Source organism: Thunnus thynnus, chromosome 24 (genome assembly GCF_963924715.1).
Source record: "Thunnus thynnus chromosome 24, fThuThy2.1, whole genome shotgun sequence".
NCBI lineage: Eukaryota > Metazoa > Chordata > Actinopteri > Scombriformes > Scombridae > Thunnus > Thunnus thynnus.
Window position 1 is genome coordinate 15134259 of NC_089540.1, and position 25662 is coordinate 15159920.

A 25662-nucleotide genomic window follows, 5' to 3' on the forward strand; every position below is an offset into this window, starting at 1 on the left:
CAAACAGACAGAGAGAGAGAAGCTGTATCTGACTCACATTATCTGAAGTCTTCTTCTTTCTATCATGGAGATGAGGTGTTCATGTCATAACGTCCATTTGTAGCTGTTGATCATCTTGTATGTTAATTAACAGAACTTGTGGCTGCTGCTTAACCAGTCTGATATCATTAGCAACAATGACAAACAAGCTAACTCTCCTGGTTATTTCTCCGATTGCTTCTCTCTCCAGCCTCCCCAGCAGCGTCCTGCTGCTGCTGCGCTGCACAATCCAGATAATTTCCCCCGTTCGCTTAACAACAGTCCTTAACAGTCCTTCAGGCTGCTACAACAAGCCAGCTGTTGCATTGGCTAACGCAAGGAGCTATCTACTGCTGTTATCTACTGCTGCTACTCTGCCTTACAGTGGAGAGAATTGAAGATGAAATCTGGAAACTATCATTGGACCAACTTGATGTCAATATTGCATTCTGGTTGTTGATTGGTTAGGGATTTGGTTAGGGGATGGGTAAAGTCAGACTTGTCACCCCTGGTCTAAAGACATCTATATGCCTGTGACAGCAGCCCTTGGACTGCGCCACACCCCAGTTATGTGTTTCTACACATCTGACAGCAGTGTTCAATGCTTACTTTTTCAAGGAGTACATGTGCTCCTAAATGAAAAAAATTAGGAGCACACATATAACTTTAGGAGCTCACTGAAAAATGTTCAAGTAACAGTTTCTTAAAGAAAACAATTCATTACATATATATTTACAATTTATCATATACATATTTAAACTCTTCGTGTGTGTGTGTGTGTGTGTGTGTGTGTGTGTGTGTGTCTGTATGTAAATCAAAATTTATGTTGTCTTTAGGGGTGCTCGATTATGGCAAAAATCATAATCACAATTATTTTTGGTCAATATTGAGATCACGATTATTTAACATGATTATTGGAAAAAATACAAGTGAAGCCTTACGAGCGTCGCCACTTCCTCTATCTGTTGTTTCAGATTAAAATCCCTCTAGCGTTTCATATAGTGTTAAGGTTGTAATTTGTAGTAGCACAGTGTGCGACTAAATTATTTCTCCACTTCACACATATCTATTTTTAGGGGCAAATGTGGGTGAAATACTGGCACTGTAGAGCCCAGTGACAGTACACATTTCAATCAAACTTTGACAAGATCATGTGGGTTAAAAGTGTTTACTTTTCTAAAAATAGACGATGAAAAATAGGAAATTAATTTGTTTTACAAATCAACATCAGAAGACAACTTCCTAATCAGAGCTGAAAATGTAAAGTAGAGGTTCATTGATAAACACACTGAAAGGCACCAGAGACAGTCTGCCTTTCTGTATTTGTATGTCTGAAGTCTTTGAAGCCATAAAAAAGCCTTGAAGGTTCGATATTTAAAAGGTCAAGACCAGGCGAGTCTTCAGCTGTACTGCAGAGACTGTGTGTTGTCACTAAACTAAAACGTATGACTCATTCATTTTCTCTCATGACTATACACATATTGTCCACTCTGTTAATACTATTAATATTGTTATATTTGTTAATGAGAATCTGTGTTTGTAAAGGCCACCTTCAACATCTGTAATTAATTCAGGTATTTAATCTCTACAACTTTCTCAACTAAACAAAACCACCAGATAAAAGAGCAGTTATGAATGTTACAAATGTATTATTAATACCCATGTTGCACAAGTTTGACATTCATAAAAGAAAATGTAACTTATAAAACCTAATTATGAAACAAAACATGATCAATGAAGAATTCCAGTGACTTAACACACACTTATTCATCTTTCATACAGCAGAAGCTGCTGAAAGGTCATGGCAAGGTAAGATAGAACATTTTCACAGTGGTCCCTTCAATTGTCTTAAATAATTTTTTTAACATGACAATATTTTCAATAATGTTCTGTTTTCATGCATCCAGCACTTAAAAGTAATTAATATCTAAACTTTTACAAGCAAAAAACAGTGTTTCAAATGCATTCAATGCACTTTTTTTTAAGTTGCTGAATTTTAAAAATCAATTAAATAAAAAACTCTCAAATTTGACACATTGTTAGTTGTTGTTGATTTAGTAATGTGATGTTTTCCTAACAGACAAATGAAGTTTTACAGTCATCAATCATACTGCTGTTAGTTTTAACAGATAAAATTAAAACTTGTATTCTGACAAATAGATTCATTTGCAACTAAATACTGACAAAGACATATCTGACCAACATTTGTTTGAATAGCAGCAGTTAAAAAACTTCTAATATGAATTCACTGTGTGATAGATGCATCATGGTTGTGACAATTCTTTATTCATTTCACAGAGTTTCTAGAAAGTTTCGATACGGGTAAGAACACCTTTTTTTTCTCTTGAACCATTATAACTGCAGTTAACTAGAAGTTTGACTGTCTGACAGATGTATTGTGGTTGTGACAATTCTTTTATCATTTAATACTGATCTCAACAATTTCTGAGGTCCATAAAACATCCACCCAGGACCTGGAAACTCTCAATCTATTTAATGGAAATATGACAATAATTAGTTTATTTTTTAGTGTCAAATCACAAAAAAGAAAGAAAACAATTACAGAAAGAGAAAATAATAACAACATACATTATATTAAACATACATGATACTATTCAGTTGTAGGAGTGGCAAAAACTGGATTTAAGAGGTGAAGCGTCGACCATGAACCACAACGTCCCTGATTCATGTTTGATTAGGAACCTTTATTGATTGTTGTTCTCCATCTCTCTCTCCCCCCGTCCCTCATTTTCTGTCATCTCTCTACTGATACTAATCAATAATCAATAAAAGCATAGAATGCCCAAAAATGTATTTCTTAAATAAAATGTGAATGGTGTAATCTTTGGAATAATGAGATAACCTGCATCCTGTGATGTGAGTGTACATGGGGGAATGTGAGGTCTGAGAAGTTTTGGCTGGTCAGGAGGTAATAGGTAGCAGTTTGTAGTCTGACTTGAATGAAACCGTAAACCAGTGAATCAGAAGAATTGTAGCAGCTGCATTTTGGACTTGTTGGATCTTTTTAATAGTACAGAATACAAGACCTGAATGACCATGAATGAGAATTTCTGCATCTGACTGTGTTAGAAATGGGTGAACTTGGACGAAGTGTCAGAGGTGGAAGAAAACTACTTTAGTGATGTTGCTGATGTGTCCCTCGGATCTAAGATAAAGGAAATTACAGGCTTCTTTATCTCTTCTTGCACTGTTCTATTTATAAAGCAGAGCAGGGGAATGACAGACATATTTTTTACACATACATAGCAGTTCCACAGTCAAATTATAAGTCAGGAACAATATAACAAGCTACATCATGTAACTAATAATACCAATGAATAAATAAAATTTGACAAAACATAAAAAAATTTTCCAGAAGAGTAACCGTTTTTGTGCCTTTTTAAAAATTGATGCAAAATGACTGATGAACACAAAGACACATGACACAGGACAAGACAAGAGGGACAAACAACAAAACAACAAAAAACTGGATTAAAACTTTTAGATTTTCTTATTGTAATACACACGCGTGTGTGTTTTTTGTACTTTTTCAACTACGTAGACCACTAAGGGATGCATAAAAGTTTTCCACATCAATTGAAAAAAAAGTCTCAAATTGGACACATTGTTAGTTGTTGTTGATTTAGTAATGTGATGTTTTCCTAACAAACAAATGAAGTTTTACAGTCATCAATCATACTGCTGTTAGTTTTAACAGATAAAATTAAAACATGTATTCTGACAAATAGATTTATTTGCAACTAAATACTGACAAAGACATATCTGACCAACATTTGTTTGAATAGCAGCAGTTAAAAAACTTCTAATATGGATTCACTGTGTGATAGATGCATCATGGTTGTGACAATTCTTTATTCATTTCTCAGAGCATCTTGAATGGAGGAGAGAGGGTAAGAACAAATATTTTTTTTCTTGAACTGTTATAACTGCAGTTAACTAGAAGTTTGACTGTCTGACAGATGTATTGTGGTTGTGACAATTCTTTTATCATTTGATACTGATCTCAACAATTTCTGAGGTCCATAAAACATCCACCCAGGACCTGGAAACTCTCAATCTATTTAATGAAAATATACTGATAATTAGTTTATATTTTAGTGTCAAATCACAAAAAAAGAAAGAAGACAATTACAGAAAGAGAAAATAATAACAACATACATTATATTTAACATACATGATACTATTCACTTATAGGAGTGGCAAAAATTGGATTTAAGAGGTGAAGCGTCGACCATGAACCACAACATCCCTGATTCATGTTTGATTAGGGACCTTTATTGCTTGTTGTTCCCCATCTCTCTCTCCCCCCGTCCCTCATTTTCTGTCATCTCTTCACTGATACTAATGAATAAAAGCATAGAACGCCCAAAAAGTTATTACTTGAATAAAATCTGAATGGTGTAATCTTTGGAATAATGAGATAACCTGCATCCTGTGATGTGAGTGTACGTGGGGGAATGTGAGGTCTGAGAAGTTTTGGCAGGTCAGGAGGTAATAGGTAGCAGTTTGTAGTCTGACTTGAATGAAACCATAAACCAGTGAATCAGAAGAATTGTAGCAGCTGCATTTTGGACTTGTTGGATCTTTTTAATAGTACAGAATACAAGACCTGAATGACCATGAATGAGAATTTCTGCATCTGACTGTGTTAGAAATGGGTGAACTTGGACAATTTGTCAGAGGTGGAAGAAAACTACTTTAGTGATGTTGCTGATGTGTTCCTCAAATCTAAGATAAATGAAATTACAGGACTTCTTTATCTCTTCTGCTCAGTGGCAACATCAGAAGACAACTTCCTAATCAGAGCTGAAAATGTAAAGTAGAGGTTCATTGATAAACACACTGAAAGGCACCAGAGACAGTCTGCCTTTCTGTATCTGTATGTCTGAAGTCTTTGAAGCCATAAAAAAGCCTTGAAGGTTCGATATTTAAAAGGTCAAGACCAGGCGAGTCTTCAGCTGTACTGCAGAGACTGTGTGTTGTTACTAAACTAAAACGTATGACTCATTACATTTTCTTTGGCTGATTCTTCCTCACCTCTGACAACATTGTCAGAGTATTAGGAAAACCCATCTCTCATGACTCTACACATATTGTCCACTCTGTTAATACTATTAATATTGTTATATTTGTTAATGAGAAGCTGTGTTTGTAAAGGCCACCTTCAACATCTGTAATTAATTCAGGTATTTCATCTCTACAACTTTCTCAACTAAACAAAACCACCAGATAAAAGAGCAGTTATGAATATTACAAATGTATTATTAATACCCATGTTGCACAAGTTTGACATTCATAAAAGAAAATGTAACTTATAAAACCTAATTATGAAACAAAACATGATTAATGAAGAATTCCAGTGAGTTAACACACACTTATTCATCTTCTACACAGGAGAAGCTGCTGAAAGGAAATGGCAAGGTAAGATAGAACATTTTCACATTGGTCACCTATTTGTCTTTAATCATTTTAGTGTTTTTAACATGACAATATTTTAAATAATGTTCTGTTTTCATGCATCCAGCACTTAAACTTAATTAATATCTAAACTTTTACAAGCAAAAACCAGTGTTTCAAATGCATTCAATGTACTTTTTTTTTTAAATTGCTGAATTTTAAAAATCAATTAAATGAAATAATCTCAAATTGGACACATTGTTAGGTGTTGATTTAGTAATGTGATGTTTTCCTAACAGACAAATGAAGTTTTACAGTCATCATTCATACTGCTGTCAGTTTTAACAGATAAAATTAAAACTTGTATTCTGACAAATAGATTTATTTGCAACTAAATACTGACAAAGACATATCTGACCAACATTTGTTTGAATAGCAGCAGTTAAAAAACTTCTAATATGGATTCACTGTGTGATAGATGCATCATGGTTGTGACAATTCTTTGCTTATTTCACAGAGTATCTAGAAAGGTTGGATAAGGGTAAGAACAACAATTTTTTTTCTTGAACCATTATAACTGCAGTAAACTAGAAGTTTGACTGTCTGACAGATGTATTGTGGTTGTGACAATTCTTTTATCATTTAATACTGATCTCAACAATTTCTGAGGTCCATAAAACATCCACCCAGGACCTGGAAACTCTCAATCTATTTAATGGAAATATGACAATAATTAGTTTATTTTTTAGTGTCAAATCACAAAAAAAGAAAGAAAACAATTACAGAAAGAGAAAATAATAACAACATACATTATATTAAACATACATGATACTATTCAGTTGTAGGAGTGGCAAAAACTGGATTTAAGAGGTGAAGCGTCGACCATGAACCACAACGTCCCTGATTCATGTTTGATTAGGGACCTTTATTGATTGTTGTTCTCCATCTCTCTCTCCCCCCGTCCCTCATTTTCTGTCATCTCTCTACTGATACTAATCAATAATCAATAAAAGCATAGAATGCCCAAAAAAAATATTTCTTAAATAAAATGTGAATGATTTAATCTTTGGAATAATGATGTGATGTGAGTGTACGTGGGGGAATGTGAGGTCTGAGAAGTTTTGGCAGGTCAGGAGGTAATAGGTAGCAGTTTGTAGTTTGACTTGAATGAAACTGTAAACCAGTGAATCAGAAGAATTGTAGCAGCTGCATTTTGGACTTGTTGGATCTTTTTAATAGTACAGAATACAAGACCTGAATGACCATGAATGAGAATTTCTACATCTGACTGTGTTAGAAATGGGTGAACTTGGACGATGTGTCAGAGATGGAAGAAAGTTACTTTAATGATGTTGCTGATGTGTCCCTTAAATCTAAGATAAATGAAATTACAGGACTTCTTTATCTCTTCTTGCACTGTGACAGATTATTCTTTTCTATTTATAAACCAGAGCAGGGGAATGACAGACACATTTTTTACACATACATAGCAGTTCCACAGTCAAATTATAAGTCACGAACAATATAACAAGACAGATCATGTAACTAATAATACCAATAAATAAATAAAACTTGACAAAACATAACATTTTTTGCAGAAAAGTAGCCGTTGTTTGTGCTTTTTAAAAAATTGATGGTGCAAAATGAGTGATTAACACAAAGACACATGACACAGGACAAGACAAGAGAGACAAACAACAAAACAGCAACAAAAAACTGGATTAAAACTTTTAGATTTTCTTATTGTAATACACACGCATGTGTGTGTTTTTTGTGCTTTTTCAATATTGTAGATCACTAAGGGATGCATAAAAGTTTTCCACATCAATTGAAAAAAAAAGTCTCAAATTGGACACATTGTTAGTTGTTGTTGATTTAGTAATGTGATGTTTTCCTAACAGACAAATGAAGTTTTACAGTCATCAATCATACTGCTGTTAGTTTTAACAGATAAAATTAAAACATGTATTCTGACAAATAGATTTATTTGCAACTAAATACTGACAAAGACATATCTGACCAACATTTGTTTGAATAGCAGCAGTTAAAAAACTTCTAATGTGGATTCACTGTGTGATAGATGCATCATGGTTGTGATAATTCTTTATTTATTTCACAGGGCATCTTAAATGGAGGAAAAAGCGTAAGAACAACTTTTTTTTCTCTTGAACCATTATAACTGCAGTAAACTTTGACTGACTTGACATCTGTCTGACAGATGTATCGTGGTTGTGACAATTCTTTTATCATTTAATACTGATCTCAACAATTTCTGAGGTCCATAAAACAGCCACTTATTCATCTTTAATACAGAAACTGCTGAAAGGAGATGGCAAGGTAAGATAGAACATTTTCACATTGGTCACCTATTTGTCTTTAATCATTTTAGAGTATTTAACATAAAATATTTTAAATGATGTTCTGTTTTCATACATCCAGCACTTAAAAGTAATTAATATTTAAACTTTTACAAGCAAAGACCAGTGTTTCAAATGCATTCAATTTACTTTTTTTTAATTGCTGAATTTTAAAAATCAATTGAGAAAAAAAAGTCTCAAATTGGACACATTGTTAGTTGTTGTTGATTTAGTAATGTGATGTTTTCTTAGCAAATGAAGTTTTACAGTCATCAATCATACTGCTGTTAGTTTTAACAGAAAATTAAAACATGTATTCTGACAAATAGATTTATTTGCAACTAAATACTGACAGACATATCTGACCAACATTTGTTTGAATAGCAGTAGTTAAAAAACTTCTAATATGGATTCACTGTGTGATAGATGCATCATGGTTGTGACAATTCTTTATTTATTTCACAGTGTTCCTAGAAAGGAAGGATGAGGGTAAGAACAACTTATCTTTTTTCTTGAACTGTTATAACTGCAGTAAACTAGAAGTTTGACTGTCTGACAGATGTATTGTGGTTGTGACAATTCTTTTATCATTTAATACTGATTTCAACAATTTGTGCACGGGGCTCTCCCCCCGACTGGATGGTGAAGCTGAATTTTAACATTCCGTTAATATTTTTATTATAGCTTGTGTTTTTATTTATGAAATAGCCCATCCTGTATTTATGACACTTGTGTGGCAGTAGCTATATTTTTCTCTGTGTGTGGGCTATAGCCGTTTTTGTGCCTAAAGTCAAATTCCGCGTAGGTTAGGCTATATGAAAGCCTTATAACATTATATTATTCTGAAAAAAACTCAGCATAACATATAGGCTAACTAACTTCACACAATAAGGCTGTTTAATAACTGTTCATCTTGCCATAAGTATAACTGTATAGTAACTAAACACTGTCAGCTATGCAGGAACCCACCTGTTAACATACTGCATCCTTCTTCACGTCTGACAGGATTTACCGTTCCAAATATAGTAGTGATTTTTTTTGGCATAAAATTCCACAGATTTCTCTTTGTTGTGCCGTTTTTGGGCACCGCTTTGATATTTTCGTTTCATTTTCTAAGTGTCTCTGACAGCGGTGCCGATGCTGTCACTGAGCTGTATTGATTTGAATTTCCCGCCTAATGTATTAATTGGACCAAAAATCCCTGACGTATCAAACAAAGAAAACTATGGACCAGTAAAGTTTTTATTTTATTTTATATATTTGTTTTACTTTTATGTTCAAAATACAGACAATATCATGATTGTTGCGGTAAAAAAAAAAAAGATAGTTGTTTTACAGGCGGGGGCGGGACCCCCTACCCCGCGGGGCCCAGGGGGCTGCAGGGGTATACTTTACGGCCCAGTTCATGTTTGATTAGGGACCTTTATTGATTGTTGTTCTCCATCTCTCTCTAAATGTAAATGAAATTACAGGACTTCTTTATCTCTTGTGCTTAGTGGCAACATCAGAAGACAACTTCCTAATCAGAGCTGAAAATGTAAAGTAGAGGTTCATTGATAAACACACTGAAAGGCACCAGAGACAGTCTGCCTTTCTGTATCTGTATGTCTGAAGTCTTTGAAGCCATAAAAAAGCCTTGAAGGTTCGATATTTAAAAGGTCAAGACCAGGCGAGTCTTCAGCTGTACTGCAGAGACTGTGTGTTGTCACTAAACTAAAACGTATGACTCATTACATTTTCTTTGGCTGATTCTTCCTCACCTCTGACAACATTGTCAGAGTATTAGGAAAACCCATCTCTCATGACTCTACACATATTGTCCACTCTGTTAATACTATTAATACTGTTATATTTGTGAATGAGAAGCTGTGTTTGTAAAGGCCACCTTCATCATCTGTAATTAATTCAGGTATTTAATCTCTACAACTTTCTCAACTAAACAAAACCACCAGATAAAAGAGCAGTTATGAATGTTACAAATGTATTATTAATACCCATGTTGCACAAGTTTGACATTCACAAAAGAAAATGTAACTTATAAAACCTAATTATGAAACAAAACATGATTAATGAAGAATTCCAGTGAGTTAACACACACTTATTCATCTTCAATACAGGAGAAAATAATGAAGGGGCATGGCAAGGTAAGATAGAACATTTTCACATTGGTCACCTATTTGTCTTTAATCATTTTAGAGTATTTAACATGACAATATTTTAAATAATGTTCTGTTTTCATGCATCCAGCACTTAAAAGTAATTCATATTTAAACTTTTACAAGTGAAAACCAGTGTTCCAAATGTATTCAATGTATTTTTTTGTTTTTTTAAGTTGCTGAATTTTCAAAATCAATTAATTAAAAAAGTCTCAAATCCGACACATTGTTAGTTGTTGTTGATTTAGTAATGTGATGTTTTCCTAACAGACAAATGAAGTTTTACAGTCATCAATCATACTGCTGTTAGTTTTTACAGATAAAATTAAAACATGTTTTCTGACAAATAGATTTATTTGCAACTAAATACTGACAAAGACATATCTGACCAACATTTGTTTGAATAGCAGCAGTTAAAAAACTTCTAATATGGATTCACTGTGTGATAGATGCATCATGGTTGTGACAATTCTTTATTCATTTCACAGAGTATCTAGAATGGAGGAGAGAGGGTAAGAACAACAATTTTTCTTTTTCTTGAACCGTTATAACTAGGGATGCACGATATTGGATTTTTTGCCGATATCCGATATGCCAATATTTCCAACTCATTGTGGCCGATGCCGATATATGCACATATTTTTTTCCAGCTGGCTGAGGAGACTATTATGCATGCAATCATAGATTTTACTAAATATGATCAAGAAAGACAATATATGAAGGAAGAGCTAAGGAAGACTGGATTCAGGAGCCCAGCAGTAAAACTTAAATGAACCTGCCAAGTGGGTGGAGCAGTAGAGTTTTCATTGAGTTCATTAGACAGACAGGATTAATGTGTAGGATTTCATCTCTGGTCCAAACTCCGGAGCAGAAGGTGGTGGTAATGCGCCTAATATGCTGGTTACCAACCGCCGTTAAAAACCAAAAAGAAGAAAGTGACGTTTTTTTTATTTTTCAAACAGAGTGGTACATCCTGTCGGCCGCGTGATTTCTTATCTGTGCAGCCGAACACCTCAGCAGCTAGATGGACTGTTTCTCCCTGACGGTCCCAGTGCTTTCTCCACAGGCTCCACTTCACTCAAACTGCCCGTCAGACCCGCTGCTTCTTCCCACTTTAACCCGAACAACAAATCGGGGCTCAGTGGTCCAGTTGGATCCACATGGAGAGCCAGGGCTAACGTTAGTTGGGAGGCTAGCGGTGCGTTAGCCGCAGCATGACCGGAGGGAAGCACAGCCAGCTAGCCTTCGCTTGCCTCCCAGTTAACGTTAGCCCTGGCTCTCTATGTGGAGCACTGAGCCCTGGTTTGTTATTCGGGTTAAACTGGGAAGAAGCAGCGGGTCTGACGGGCAGTTTGAGTGAAGTGGAGCCTGTGGAGAAAGCACTGGGACCATCAGGGAGAAACAGTCCATCAAGGGAAGCACAGTCAGGCAGCGAAGAAGGAAATGGCGACATATCGGCCTCTCATAATCAGCAGAATTCGCCGATGCTGATATTTCATTTTAGAGCTTTTATGGGCCGATACCGATGGCGTGCCGATAATATTGTGCATCCCTAGTTATAACTGCAGTAAACTAGAAGTTTGACTGTCTGACAGATGTATTGTGGTTGTGACAATTCTTTTATCATTTAATACTGATCTCAACAATTTCTGAGGTCCATAAAACATCCACCCAGGACCTGGAAACTCTCAATCTATTTAATGGAAATATGACAATAATTAATTTTTTAGTGTCAACTCACAAAAAAAGGTAGGGGACGATAACAGAAAGAGAAAATAATAACAACATACATTATATTAAACATACATGATACTATTCAGTTATAGGAGTGGCAAAAATTAGATTTAAGAGGTGAAGCGTCGACCATGAACCACAACGTCCCTGATTCATGTTTGATTAGGGACCTTTATTGATTGTTGTTCTCCATCTCTCTCTAAATGTAAATGAAATTACAGGACTTCTTTATCTCTTGTGCTTAGTGGCAACATCAGAAGACAACTTCCTAATCAGAGCTGAAAATGTAAAGTAGAGGTTCATTGATAAACACACTGAAAGGCACCAGAGACAGTCTGCCTTTCTGTATCTGTATGTCTGAAGTCTTTGAAGCCATAAAAAAGCCTTGAAGGTTCGATATTTAAAAGGTCAAGACCAGGCGAGTCTTCAGCTGTACTGCAGAGACTGTGTGTTGTCACTAAACTAAAACGTATGACTCATTACATTTTCTTTGGCTGATTCTTCCTCACCTCTGACAACATTGTCAGAGTATTAGGAAAACCCATCTCTCATGACTCTACACATATTGTCCACTCTGTTGATACTATTAATATTGTTATATTTGTTAATGAGAAGCTGTGTTTGTAAAGGCCACCTTCAACATCTGTAATTAATTTAGGTATTTAATCTCTACAACTTTCTCAACTAAACAAAACCACCAGATAAAAGAGCAGTTATGAATGTTACAAATGTATTATTAATACCCATGTTGCACAAGTTTGACATTCACAAAAGAAAATATAACTTATAAAACCTAATTATGAAACAAAACATGATTAATGAAGAATTCCAGTGAGTTAACACACACTTATTCATCTTCAATACAGGAGAAGCTGCTGAAAGGAGATGGCAAGGTAAGATAGAACATTTTCACATTGGTCACCTATTTGTCTTTAATAATTTTAGAGTATTTAACATGACAATATTTTAAATAATGTTCTGTTTTCATGCATCCAGCACTTAAAAGTAATTAATATCTAAACTTTAACAAGTAAAAACCAGTGCTTCAAATGCATTCAATGTACTTTTTTTTAATTGCTGAATTTTAAAAATCAATTAAATTAAAAGTCTCAAATTGGACACATTGTTAGTTGTTGTTGATTTAGTAATGTGATGTTTTCCTAACAAACAAATGAAGTTTTACAGTCATCAATCATACTGCTGTTAGTTTTAACAGATAAAATTAAAACATGTATTCTGACAAATAGATTTATTTGCAACTAAATACTGACAAAGACATATCTGACCAACATTTGTTTGAATAGCAGCAGTTAAAAAACTTCTAATATGGATTCACTGTGTGATAGATGCATCATGGTTGTGACAATTTGTTGTTTATTTCACAGAGAGCCTAGAAAGGTTGGATGAGGGTAAGAACTTTTTTTTTCATGAACTGTTATAACTGCAGTAAACTAGAAATTTGACTGTCTGACAGATGTATTGTGGTTGTGACAATTCTTTTATCATTTAATACTGATCTCAACAATTTCTGAGGTCCATAAAACATCCACCCAGGACCTGGAAACTCTCAATCTATTTAATGGAAATATGACAATAATTAATTTGTTTTTTAGTGTCAAATCACCAAAAACAAAAAGATAATTACAGAAAGAGAAAATAAGAACAACATTATATTAAATATACATGATACTATTCAGTTATAGGAGTGGCAACAATTGGATTTAAGACGTGAAGCTTTTTTTTTACTTAAATAAAATCTGAATGGTGTAATCTTTGGAATAATGAGATAACCTGCATCCTGTGTAGGTAGCAGTTTTTAGTTTGATCCAAATGAAACCATAAACCAGTGAAACGAGTCGGTGTTACGTGTTCAAATCTTTTGGTTATCAGAAGAATTGTAGCAGCTGCATTTTGGACTTGTTGGATCTTTTTAATAGTACAGAATACAAGACCTGAATGACCATGAATGAGAATTTCTGCATCTGACTGTGTTAGAAATGGGTGAACTTGGACGATGTGTCAGAGATGGAAGAAAGTTACTTTAGTGATGTTGCTGACGTGTCCCTCAAATCTAAGATAAATGAAATTACAGGACTTCTTTATCTCTTCTTGCACTGTGACAGATTATTCTTTTCTATTTATAAAGCAGAGCAGGGGAATGACAGACATATTTTTACACATATGTTACGATCCAGCTCACTAGGGGAAAGAGAAGCAACATAAAACCAGATGTTTTTGGTTTAACAGTTATTTATTGCCGGGAAGGCAGGTGGTTTACAGAAAACACATACACAAAAGGAAAGCTACTAACTGACGAAGAGGGGCCTGCAGGTGCTGTTCAAATAAAAAAACAATATAACCAAAAGAGAACTCCTAAGTCAGAGCTAAACTAACCAACACAAAGAAAACAATAGAAATAATACCTCACTCTCTAGACCTAGTCTTCAGTGGTTTAGAAAACAAACACAATAAGAACAGAACCCCTGCTCCTGATGAGGCAAACAAAGAATCAACTAATGTGTGTGTGTGAGCAATCAGTGGTACATATAACTACACCTGGTCCAGTCCCCAAGCAACAGGCGAGTGTGTCATACTAGTTTCACTACAACTGAAGTCTACATCCACGAGAGGCACAGCTAAACAGCAGGTGCTTCATACTAGTATCACAACAGATATCACACAACAACAAAAGGATAAAGTGGCGAGCTGTTCCCAGGGTCCCAGCCGCCCGACTGGCAGGCTGGCCAGACATTTATCAGTTCGCCCACGGATTGAAGCCTCGGGATTGGAAGGCTGGCTCGACCAGGGGCCGCTCCAATCAGGACCATTGGAGAGACCAACCAGGAAGTGGGAGGAACTTTGGAGACTGGAGACTGCTTGTCATGAAGAAAAAGACGCTAAAGAAAATGACTGCACACATACACACACACAAGGCAGGGATTTGTGGCAGTTGTAACAACATACATAGCAGTTTCACAGTCAAACTATAAGTCGGTAACAATATAACAAGATAGATCATGTTGTTTATAATACCAATAAACAAATAAAATTTGACAAAACATGACATTTTTTTCCAGAAGAGTAAAAAAAAAAAGTGGTAGTGCAAAATGAGTGATTAATACGAAGACACATGACACAGGACAAGACAAGAGGGACAAACAACAAAACAACAAAACTGGATTAAAACTTTTAGATTTTCTTATTGTAATACACACGCATGTGTGTGTTTTTTTTACTTTTTCAATTTCGTAGATCACTAAGGGATGCATAAAAGTTTTCCACATCAATTGAAAAAAAAGTCTCCAATTGGACACATTGTTAGTTGTTGTTGATTTAGTAATGTGATGTTTTCCTAACAGACAAATGAAGTTTTACAGTCATCAATCATACTGCTGTTAGTTTTAACAGATAAAATTAAAACATGTATTCTGACAAATAGATTTATTTGCAACTAAATACTGACTAAGACATATCTGTTGGGCCGTGGCTACGAGTTTGGCTATCAGCAATAATTATTATCAATAATAATTATCAAAGATAATCATTAATTATTAAAATCAATAAAATTGTTAATAAGAATTAATAATAACGGGGCACCACCTTGGACTGGAAAAAGATAGCCTATTCAGTCTCAAAGTGTACTAATCTATGAATTTGGGACTTTGATTAATAATTAATTTAATAACTATAAACAAAATCACCATATCAGTAGTTAGTTATGGTTGAAGGATTTGGAGTTCTTTACAGAGCAGGGGTTGGCAAAACTCATTCTTGTGCAACATTAAAACACACAACAGGTATATCCAAAAGCATTTATTTAACAAAAGGGTAAAAGCAACACACAATACTAATCTAGCTAAGTGTACCTATATACAAGTGTGAGTGTGTGTGTGTGTGTGTGTGTGTGTGTGTGTGTGTGTGTGTGTAGGGAAGACAATAGCAAGATGGCTGCAGTCACCTGGTGACTGAGCACATGGCATGCCGACACCTTGGCTGATAAAGGGAACTACAGAGATTAAAGGCCAGACCATGTGGTGTCTTGAACCACATGTGCTGCCTGAACCAAAGTTTGCCAAACTAGGTTTTAACCTCTTAACTGTGTGGTTCTCTATTGAAGGCCAATTGGTGTATGCTAAAGGTGCCAGGTTAAAACAAGGTTAGTTGCATGCAAGGCCTAGTTACTGGATGTAACATGTGTTAAGCATGCCAATATTAACCTAGCGGTGTGGCTATGCAGTAACCTGACTATAAGCAACAAGGACATCACATCAACAGTTCAATGTATAACCTTAACCAAATCAATACACTTACAATACATTGTTTGAGTTAAACATTCTTGCTTAGCTGTACTATGCTTCACTGTGTTGCTAGGCTATGCCCAGTTGTTACCAGTCCATGAAGGAAGAGATGCTTTGTGGTGTTCTGCTTTGTAGCCGGTGAATCTGTGGGTGAGTCAGGCTGAGAAGGCTTTGGCTCTGAAGCTGAAAGATGCAGGCGTTGCTGGGGAGACAGCACTCCAGTCATGCAGAGGGCCTAGGTCACTCCTTTGTGTAGAGTTAGCGGCAAGCTAACTCCATTTCGCGGCTCCTGTACTTGTTAACCTGGCCAGCAGACTTGTGTATTAGCTGCTGGCACAAGGAAACTTAGTTTCTGAGTCTTAGGCAGGCTCTTGCGTCTTCTGCTGTAAAGAAGACTGTGTGTGTCTGCTGTGAGCAGGCCACACAAGAGAGCAGAGAGCTGCTCCAGCAGCTGCTGGAGGTGTGAAGGAGAGCAAGGAGCTGCTCCTGCTGCAGCTCGTGGAGGAAAGAGAAAGATAAGAGGGGAATCTCTAGTTTTGATAACCTGGATCCATGGGTGGAGCTTCACACTTTGGGTGCGAACCCCCAGGGCTCAGGTTTCTTGGAGTCTTGAAACATGTGGTAAACTGTGGTCCACATGTAGTCCCAACATATCTGACCAACATTTTTATGAATAGCAGCAGTTAAAAAACTTCTAATATGGATTCACTGTGTGATAGATGCATCATGGTTGTGACAATTCTTTATTTATTTAACAGAGATGTCAAAAATGCTTCCACCTGTCCAAAATACATCCACCCAGGACCCAACATCTGTTGTGGTCCAGGATACCAGCAATGGAACTGGTGAGTAAAATATTTTCGTACCAAATATAAATGATAGTCAAAACCCTGAGAGTTAGAAGAACTGATTATTTTTTTCTTGAACCGTTATAACTGCAGTAAACTAGAAGTTTCACTGTCTGACAGATGTATTGTGGTTGTGACAATTATTTTATCATTTGATAGTGATATTTCAATCAGTCAGTCATCAATCATACTGCTGTTAGTTTGAACAGATAAAATTAAAACGTGTATTCTGACAAATAGATTTATTTGCAACTAAATACTGACAAAGACATATCTGACCAACATTTGTTTGAATAGCAGCAGTTAAAAAACTTCTAATATGGATTCACTGTGTGATAGATGCATCATGGTTGTGACAATTTGTTGTTTATTTCACAGAGATGTCAAAAATGCTTCCACCTGTCCAAAATACATCCACCCAGGACCCAACATCTGTTGTGGTCCAGGATACCAGCAATGGAACTGGTGAGTAAAATATTTTCGTACCAAATATAAATGATAGTCAAAACCCTGAGAGTTAGAAGAACTGATTATTTTTTTCTTGAACCGTTATAACTGCAGTAAACTAGAAGTTTCACTGTCTGACAGATGTATTGTGGTTGTGACAATTATTTTATCATTTGATAGTGATATTTCAATCAGTCAGTCATCAATCATACTGCTGTTAGTTTGAACAGATAAAATTAAAACATGTATTCTGACAAATAGATTTATTTGCAACTAAATACTGACAAAGACATATCTGACCAACATTTGTTTGAATAGCAGCAGTTAAAAAACTTCTAATATGGATTCACTGTGTGATAGATGCATCATGGTTGTGACAATTTGTTGTTTATTTCACAGAGATGCTAGAAATGCTTCCATTAAAAAAAACATTCCCCCAGGACACAACATCTACTGGGCCTGCAGAAACCAGTAAAGAAACTGGTAAGTGAAATGTTTTAATATCCAACAGGTTTGATGGAGCCATGACAGTCAGATTTCACCCGTTGAAAGCACCAATTATATTCCCCACAGTAACTGCATTTACGTTCTTTCTGTACTTAAGCACCATTTTGAGGTACTTTAACTTCACTCGAGTGTTTCCATTTTATGCTACTTTATATTTCATCTCCATTTCGGTGGGAAATATTGTACTTTTACTTTTTACATTTATCTGACAGCTACAGATACTGGGTACCTTGCCCAAATAGCAAAATTGTTGTGGCCCAGATCCGACCAACACCCGACACTTTCGGCACTTTCATCCGGCCTACATACCACATGGAATGATGGCACTTGGATGGTCCGCCCCTGTTTCCCAGCTCTGGGCCACAAGCAAGCCAAATGTCAACCAAGAACAAACCAGATAAACTAGAACTGGCCCATATCCAGAATACACATAACTGAGAGCACCGCATCTTTACCAAATCATCATCAACATTTGAGATATTTGGGCCATATTTGCTATTTTGCATGTGGGCCATTTCAGGCTCACATCCATTTTGTCCAGGCCAGAAGAAGGCCAGCAGTGCAGCATCATGCCTGAGATGGCCCACTTCTGTATGCTATCTGGGTGTAGATTTCAATTTTACATGTAAAACATGTGATCATCATATAGATATTTGTTGAAATCAGCAGCACTTTCAACCAGAGCACATGAATATAACACTCACAGGGGCCATTTTTCTACATAACAAGTAATTTTATTTTTGATAATTAAAGTATATTTTTCTGCTAACACGTTTTTACTTTAATTTAAGTAAAGTTTTGACTACAGACTTTTATTTACAGCAGCAACAGCAGTAAACTAAAACTCTGTGTGACCTGCATGTATTAGATGTATTGTAATTTTGATAATTCTTTTATCATTTTACAGAGAAGTCAGCAATTATTCCTGATGTCCCGGAAACATGCAGACTGCTGATGGATGAACAGACAGCAGATCCAGAAGATGAGACCCAAAGCTGAAGTACTTTGGGTACCAAAGAACAGATTTGCTGTCTGTCAGGACAGAAGTTCAGGGTTTCATCACTGAATGTAACTGCTTTGGGCTGATCCTTCCCAACAGATGTGACTACAAACAGAGTTAAATGTTGACAGCTGTGAGCAGGACTGTGTGAAATACCTGCAGCCAGGTGGAGGTTTGTGGTTGTGCATCTCTAAATTAATTTATTAACTTGTCAGTGGTTACTGTATTTGAGTTATTTTGTTTTTTTGCATCCAAATCTCTTTATTTTACATTTTGCTCTGTTTCATTGTTTCTTTCATGAGCTGTAGTTTAGTTTTTAGTGACTCTAACTTAGATTTAAATATAAAAAAGAAAAGAAGAAACTTGAGTTATTTTGTGTTGCCTTTGAACTCATAATATCAATACCAACATAAGCATTTGGTGACACAATATGAAGACTTAGTGTCACTGTAAAGATGTAATTTTTTATTGTAGAGAAATACACTCGACTATGCAGGATGTGTTAAAACAGCCCAGAAACTAAACCGTTTACAAATGGAAACTCATGTTGTTGTTGTGTTATAACCTCAACATTTTATCAGATATAATTTATTCTTTGGTCAATTCTTACTTGAAAAGGCTGATTTTTTTTATACTTACTGTATTTTTCATACTTCCAAGTGAACTTCTTAAGAAAGCTTAGAGTAACAAGAATCCTCTAACCTTCACCAGAGCCAAATTAAATACAGTACATATCCAGTTTATGAGGGTCAGATGATTACCGGCTTCTACAAGAAGTTCTGAGGTCTGAGGAACATTTTAAACTGCTAACATGCCAAAGAGAAGAAACAAGTTATTGATTATGGAGGTAAAAACCTCTGCAAGTCGCTACTAGACTCTTCTCTTCTGTAGTTCCTCTGTGGTGGAACGAGTTACCAAACTCTGTTCAATCTGCAGAGTCCCTCTCAATCTTTAAGAAAAGACTGAAGACCCAGCTCTTTCACAAACACCTCTGCACTTGATGGACTGAAGGAAGAGGACAAACAAAACAATTAAACAAAAAATCTGCTTCTATGCACTCTATGTATTGCCTCTGTGCACTGCCTGTTGGCATCTACATCCTATTGGACTCAAACTTGGTTTCATGGTACTTAACTGGTGTTGTTCTCTCCTGACTAGATCCTTGTTTGTGTTGTATCAGCTCTCAGATGTACGTCGCTTTGGTTTAAAGCGTCTGCTAAATGAAATTGTAAATTGTAAAAAAAAAAAACAGGATGTGTTGAGTCCCTGGAAGACAACAATTTTATTCTTATAATGGAAAATGTCTCAGGTTTTTAAATGTTGTTACAAGCTGCTGCTGCTGCTGATGATGATGATGATGATGTCAGCACTTGTGTTTTGTTTCTTTTCTTGATGCCTTTTATGTTCTATGTAAAAAACTTTGTCTTTTTAAAATGTGCTGTACGAATAAACTTGCCTTGTTCTCACAGTATGACATCTTTATTTATGTTTTTTGGTTACAAACAGAGGTAAGTGTACTGTAAGAATATGGGGATCATATTTTGATATTCTATTATAAATAAACATCTTTATTTAAGATTTCAGGGGTAGCGTATTTTAATAGACCAACATCCTCTATCAAATAATGCTCCCACTACAGAATCATTTTATATTACATCACTACTCACTCCATGTATACTGTAAGAATAAGGGGAGAAAGTTGAAATACTCTATTATAACATCTTTATTATTATGACCCCAAAGACAGTAAAATATTCTATAAATTTTAATTTCATTTGAAGAAATAAAGCCTACTATATTTTAAATCCCAGCTAGTTAAAAGGTGGTTTAAAAGCTTTAGATTTTGAGTTGCTTGTCAGAATAAACTGGATTAGGAAATATCTCTCTATGTGGTTTCACATAACAGCAACTCCACACATTCTGTAAATAAATCATGATACACTACAAATGTTTGATTTATAAGAAAGCAAAACCTTTTACCAACTATTCACTCGCATATAGTATATGTAATGTATAAATGTGTATAAAGTCTCGACAGCAAGGTTACATAGATTGACAGTGGTGCACTATATTGACCCCTGAATCATTTTTCACTATTGTAGTCTTACTTGGAATTATTTGTATATTTGTATAATATATAATTACTTATATTATACACATGAAAATGGTGGTTTAGGTTGAATGTCTTTCATTGCTTGATCATAGTTTGAAAGCTTCAGCGATACAAAGATTGTATAATAACGCTAATTGGTTTTCATCCAAGTTTTTATGTCTCCAAGTGGTTCATTTGTGGGAAAAATTGTATCTTTTCTTTTTTTTAATGTTATCTCAACCTTCGGTGAAAAATGTGTTAACCTCTTGTTCTAATTTTTCCCCATTTTTTATAAATTCAGTGTTCAGCTTTGTGTATCAGAACTTTGTTTTTTCTTCTTTACTCTCCCATTAATCATCTCACGACCCCTCAGATTTATCTGGTGACCCTTTGGAGGGGCCCCAGCCCCTAGGTTGGGAACAACTGGACTAAACTAGTTAACTGTATATAAAGTAGTTGAAACTAGCTCCACCGTCAGCAGCTACAACAGTAACATGCTGCTCTAACACTGATGCTTCAGTATTAATTATCTAATGATGTCATATATAGTAATATATCAGTCAGAGGGACCAAACCACTACTGTTACTGCAATACTTTAACTACATCAAGCTCATAATACTTATGTACTTTTACTGCAATACTTTAACTACATCAAGCTCATAATACTTATGTACTTTTACTGCAATACTTTAACTACATCAAGCTCATAATACTTATGTACTTTTACTTAAGTAGGATTTGTCATGCAGGACTTTTACTTGTAATGGAGTATTACTGTATAGTGTACTTAAGTAAAGGATCTGAGCACTTCTTCCACCGCTTGTGTCAGTTGAATATCTTTTGGACTGTACTCAGACTAAATAAACATGGCTGTCAACTCTGGGAACTAGTGACGGGCCTTTTTCATTAATTTCTAACATTTCATAGACTTGACGCTTGTGTGATCAACTAAAACTAATCAATACATGAATCAGAAGTAGTTTATTGCTTGTTCTCATGGTCAGTCCAGCAGGAGAGGGAGAATCTATTTAAATAGAGAATTCTGTTTTCTCAGTAAGATGTTACTGATCTTTTGGTTTAATTCCACAAAGGAGGATGAACAATGATTATATGATGTCGATGGTCGCATGTGGCTTCTGCCCCTCCATTACTGCAGCAGCGAAAATGAAAATACTGTATTTTACCATCAAACCTTACAGTAGCCTACTGTTAATGTCTGTTCTTGGTTTTGGCTTCAGAAAGCATCAACATTTACAGTGTTTTACCGTATTTAGAAAGAACAGTACTTTACTGTTAGGATTTGGCCGTATTTTTACAGAAAGTTATTACAGTGTATCTGTGTGTATGTGTGTGTGCAGCAGCTGCCGCTGTGTGCGCGACGTGCATGTTGTGGTTAAAGCCTCTGATTGGTCAGCCTGCAGCTTCAGTTGCTGCAGTGTATCTGCAAGGATCATGAATGCAGCTTCATTCATTTCTGTGCTGATATCATTCCAATTTATTCAGGGAAGCCCTCAATCTGATCTAACAAAGCACAGGAATTGTCAATTAAATGCACAGTTTTAAAGGGGTGGCCGGGGTAGCCAGTGCCACCCCTACAATCTGACTGGCCACCACAGATGCCACGCCAAAATGTCTGCCGCCTCACCGGCTTCCACCTTGCTGTGGGGCGGGTGTTTGGCTCTGTCTGTTACTGTCTCATTTAATGGGAATCACTTCATTGACAACCAGAATTAAAAAACTCAACCTAAGGACCCATCTCATCGGCGTTTCTGTGAGCAGCGTCACATCAAGGTGACTACTGTTTGCGTTTACTAACGTTACGCAAAATAGAGTGAAATAGAGGAATTATCCGTCCGGGAGTGAAGAAAGAGAAAGAAGAGAAAAGAAAGCAGGACAGTGGTAAGTGGATCATATAATAATGAATGATGATAAATGATGATTGATAATAGTAAATGGGAAGCCAAAAAGTTAGTTAGCAAAGATATATGATGTCATGTAACATGCAAGCTAGCTAGCTAACGTTTTAGGAGTTGGTAAGAACTTGACTAATGCTATCTAGCAAGCTAACAGAGTTTAGCTTGCTAGCTATTTACCTTGAGATTACATGAGACTGATTAAAATCTAATATAAACTAAATAAATAGTTTTAGCTTTGGAAAGGCTTGTGAAGCCAGCCTGTGAAACTGATTAAAGTTAAGTAAATCAAATGGAATTAATCAAAAAATATACATTTATATAAATTTATAAAATAAATTAATAAGGCCATAAGAAATATTTAAGATTAATTTCAGGAATTCCTATGAACTCATTCTGAATATATTTTGTGAATATTGCTGCTTAGTATCATAGAGTAGCCATTTCTTATCTCTCCACAGGAACATTGGTGAAGTTCCTATCAACAAAAACAGGGAACCAGTCCCCCTCCAGGTCCTGATCCTGATGAATGTGAGTTCATTGCATCCTAATGGTGTTGATGAGATACGTCATGCTTTTCTAAAAATCATCATGACAAAATGTTCCGCGTTATTTTTTCAGGTCCATCAACTTCCACCATCTCCAGCACTTTAGCAACAGCAACACCACCATCCATAACTAAATGTATTTATTACTGTTAAGTAGTCAGATAAGAAGATTATTATATATGTTTTTTCTGCTAACATTAGTGTGAAAAATGTTTAAGCTAGATGTTGATGAGCGCTGATGTCATACTGTGGGAAGAGAAATAACATTTAGAGTTAGCTTTGATTTCATTACTTTTCATTTACTTTTTTACTTTATACTTTTAAGTTGTTTACATTTCTTATTTCATCTTATTTCGTTAATATTAAACTATGTGTTTTTAGGAGTTTATTACGTTTGATTTTCGCTGTTAATATAAATGTGTCAAAATAAAAATGTTTAGATTCCATAAATGCTTTTTGATTAATATCTGATTATTTAACAGGTGTTCTGGGGAACATAATGGTAACAAAAGTTGGTCAGATGGGCCTCTTGGGATTTTCTGCCTGGGACCCCATCAGTCCTCACCCCTTCCCCAAACAATCTGTAGCTGTTGGGTTATAATTATTACAGCTGCTGCTGATATGAACATGCCACTTGTTTAATCCAGATAAGATAATAATCATAATTATTTTTGCTGTTCTTATTTAATTTGAACATTTATGTGTAGCACACTTTTCTTGCAAACTTATTTAATTATAGCAGAGGTATAGCTTCCATGAAGTCAGTTTATTATTATTATTGTTATTTCAGAGTCGCCTACCTTTTGGTAAAAGGTCTCATCAGCTCTTTGAATGGCTTGTTATAGATCCATGACCACAAATACTTGCACAGGTTTAGTTACAGGTCAGAGCATTAATTATATAATAAAGGAACCTGAAGATGGAAATACAGAAGGTGGTAATGGTAATTCAATCAGGAGAGACTCAGTTTCTATGTAAGTGAATGTTATTTATTTCACATTGAAAGGTGGGCATGTCATAATGAATCTTAGCTCTGTGATGCTAAAAGTTGAAGATTGATGGGTGGATGTCATTATAATATCTGTTGAAACTGGTTGGTTCAAGGCTGCGTAAGCACACATCATATTTTGTTTTACAGGAAGGAATTGATTGGATTTTGATATAAGAATACAAATAAATTGATTTTTTATTTATTTTTATTTATTAATTTATTTATTTGGTATATTGTTAAATAGGTGCACAATATGACCGGGGATGTGATCTAAAAGGGTTAAAAAGACATTTTTCATTTCATCTCGACTTTAAACAGAGAAACTTGCATTCACTTGTTTTTAATTTATTTTATTTTATTTTACAGCAGAACCACTCTACAGGAAAATAGGTGACAAAGCTGATCTCACACCAGCCTCTGTGGTGAATCCCATCAAGAGCATAGTGTGGAAACATGGACCCATTATTGCTGTGGGGTGGTACAGAGGCGGGACTTTCTCCTACCAACACTTCAAAGGTACCACTTTAATCTAAATCAAGGTGTTTGGTAGCCAGAGATCAATGATTTTACACATTAGTTTGAAGTTTTTGATACATTTAGGTTGAAATATTGGTTTAAACTGGGAGTCTGAAATATTTTTCAACTGGAAATTAATTATATTTTTAGGAATTCTTTTACAGTATTTAATGAGTTTATCCCAGATATTTTGGCTAAATTAATGTATTATATTATAATAGAGGGGTTTTGAATGTGTTTTCTGCATGAATTGAGTTTATTTTAAGGAGTATAACCCATTAAATTTGAAATACAATTACTGCAGACCCTGAATTTTCACCTTTATTAAAATGTTAAGGCCCATTAAAAATATACTGTTAAATAAGGTATCACTTTCATGTGTTTTGGTCAACAAGCCCTTAAATTGTGCAGATTATCCCTAAATATCTGAGGATGTTGCAATCCAAAGATTTATTCATTCATTATCTCTGTAAAACCCAATTAAATACCTTAATTACATAATTGTCAATGGATAAATGAAAAGAATTCAGGTTATAAAAAAGGGATTCACTTGCTTTTCTGTGGGAAATCAAAACTAGACTTTTTATGTATGAAAATCAGCTGTTTAGTGTTTTAAAGTGCATATTTCTCCAGCTGCCCACTCATAAGTGACCAACAAAATCCCTGTTTAGAAGCTAAAATTGGGCATTTTTCAGATCGTTGTATACTGAACACTTTAACTGGAGAGCAGACGATCACAGGACTGACTCCAGACGACAACGGCAGCTACACAGTAGAGATCAACAACAAAGTCACCAGCAAGACTCAACTCCTGGTTA

At 35.4% G+C, this 25662-nt stretch overlaps 1 protein-coding gene and 2 long non-coding RNA genes across 3 annotated transcripts in view; all 3 read left to right on the forward strand.

Moving 5' to 3' along the window:
* LOC137177296 (uncharacterized) overlaps positions 1–10462 on the forward strand; it is a 60026-nt gene extending 49564 nt beyond the window's left edge. The window contains exon 4 of the long non-coding RNA XR_010926058.1: positions 10438–10462. This is a non-coding gene — a long non-coding RNA (uncharacterized lncRNA). The remainder of the gene's footprint in view (positions 1–10437) is intronic.
* Positions 1–19634, forward strand: part of LOC137177283 (uncharacterized) — a 238723-nt gene extending 219089 nt beyond the window's left edge. The window contains exons 12-15 of the mRNA XM_067583470.1: positions 16740–16826; positions 17208–17294; positions 17676–17759; positions 18691–19634. Coding sequence (XP_067439571.1) covers positions 16740–16826; positions 17208–17294; positions 17676–17759; positions 18691–18782 — 350 coding nt within the window. The 3' untranslated portion in view covers positions 18783–19634. The remainder of the gene's footprint in view (positions 1–16739; positions 16827–17207; positions 17295–17675; positions 17760–18690) is intronic.
* A 3014-nt stretch (positions 19635–22648) lies between these two features.
* Positions 22649–23441, forward strand: LOC137177070 (uncharacterized). The gene is made up of 3 exons (XR_010925944.1): positions 22649–22775; positions 23251–23320; positions 23411–23441. It is a non-coding gene; the product is annotated as an uncharacterized lncRNA (long non-coding RNA).
* The last annotated feature ends 2221 nt before the right edge of the window (positions 23442–25662 follow it).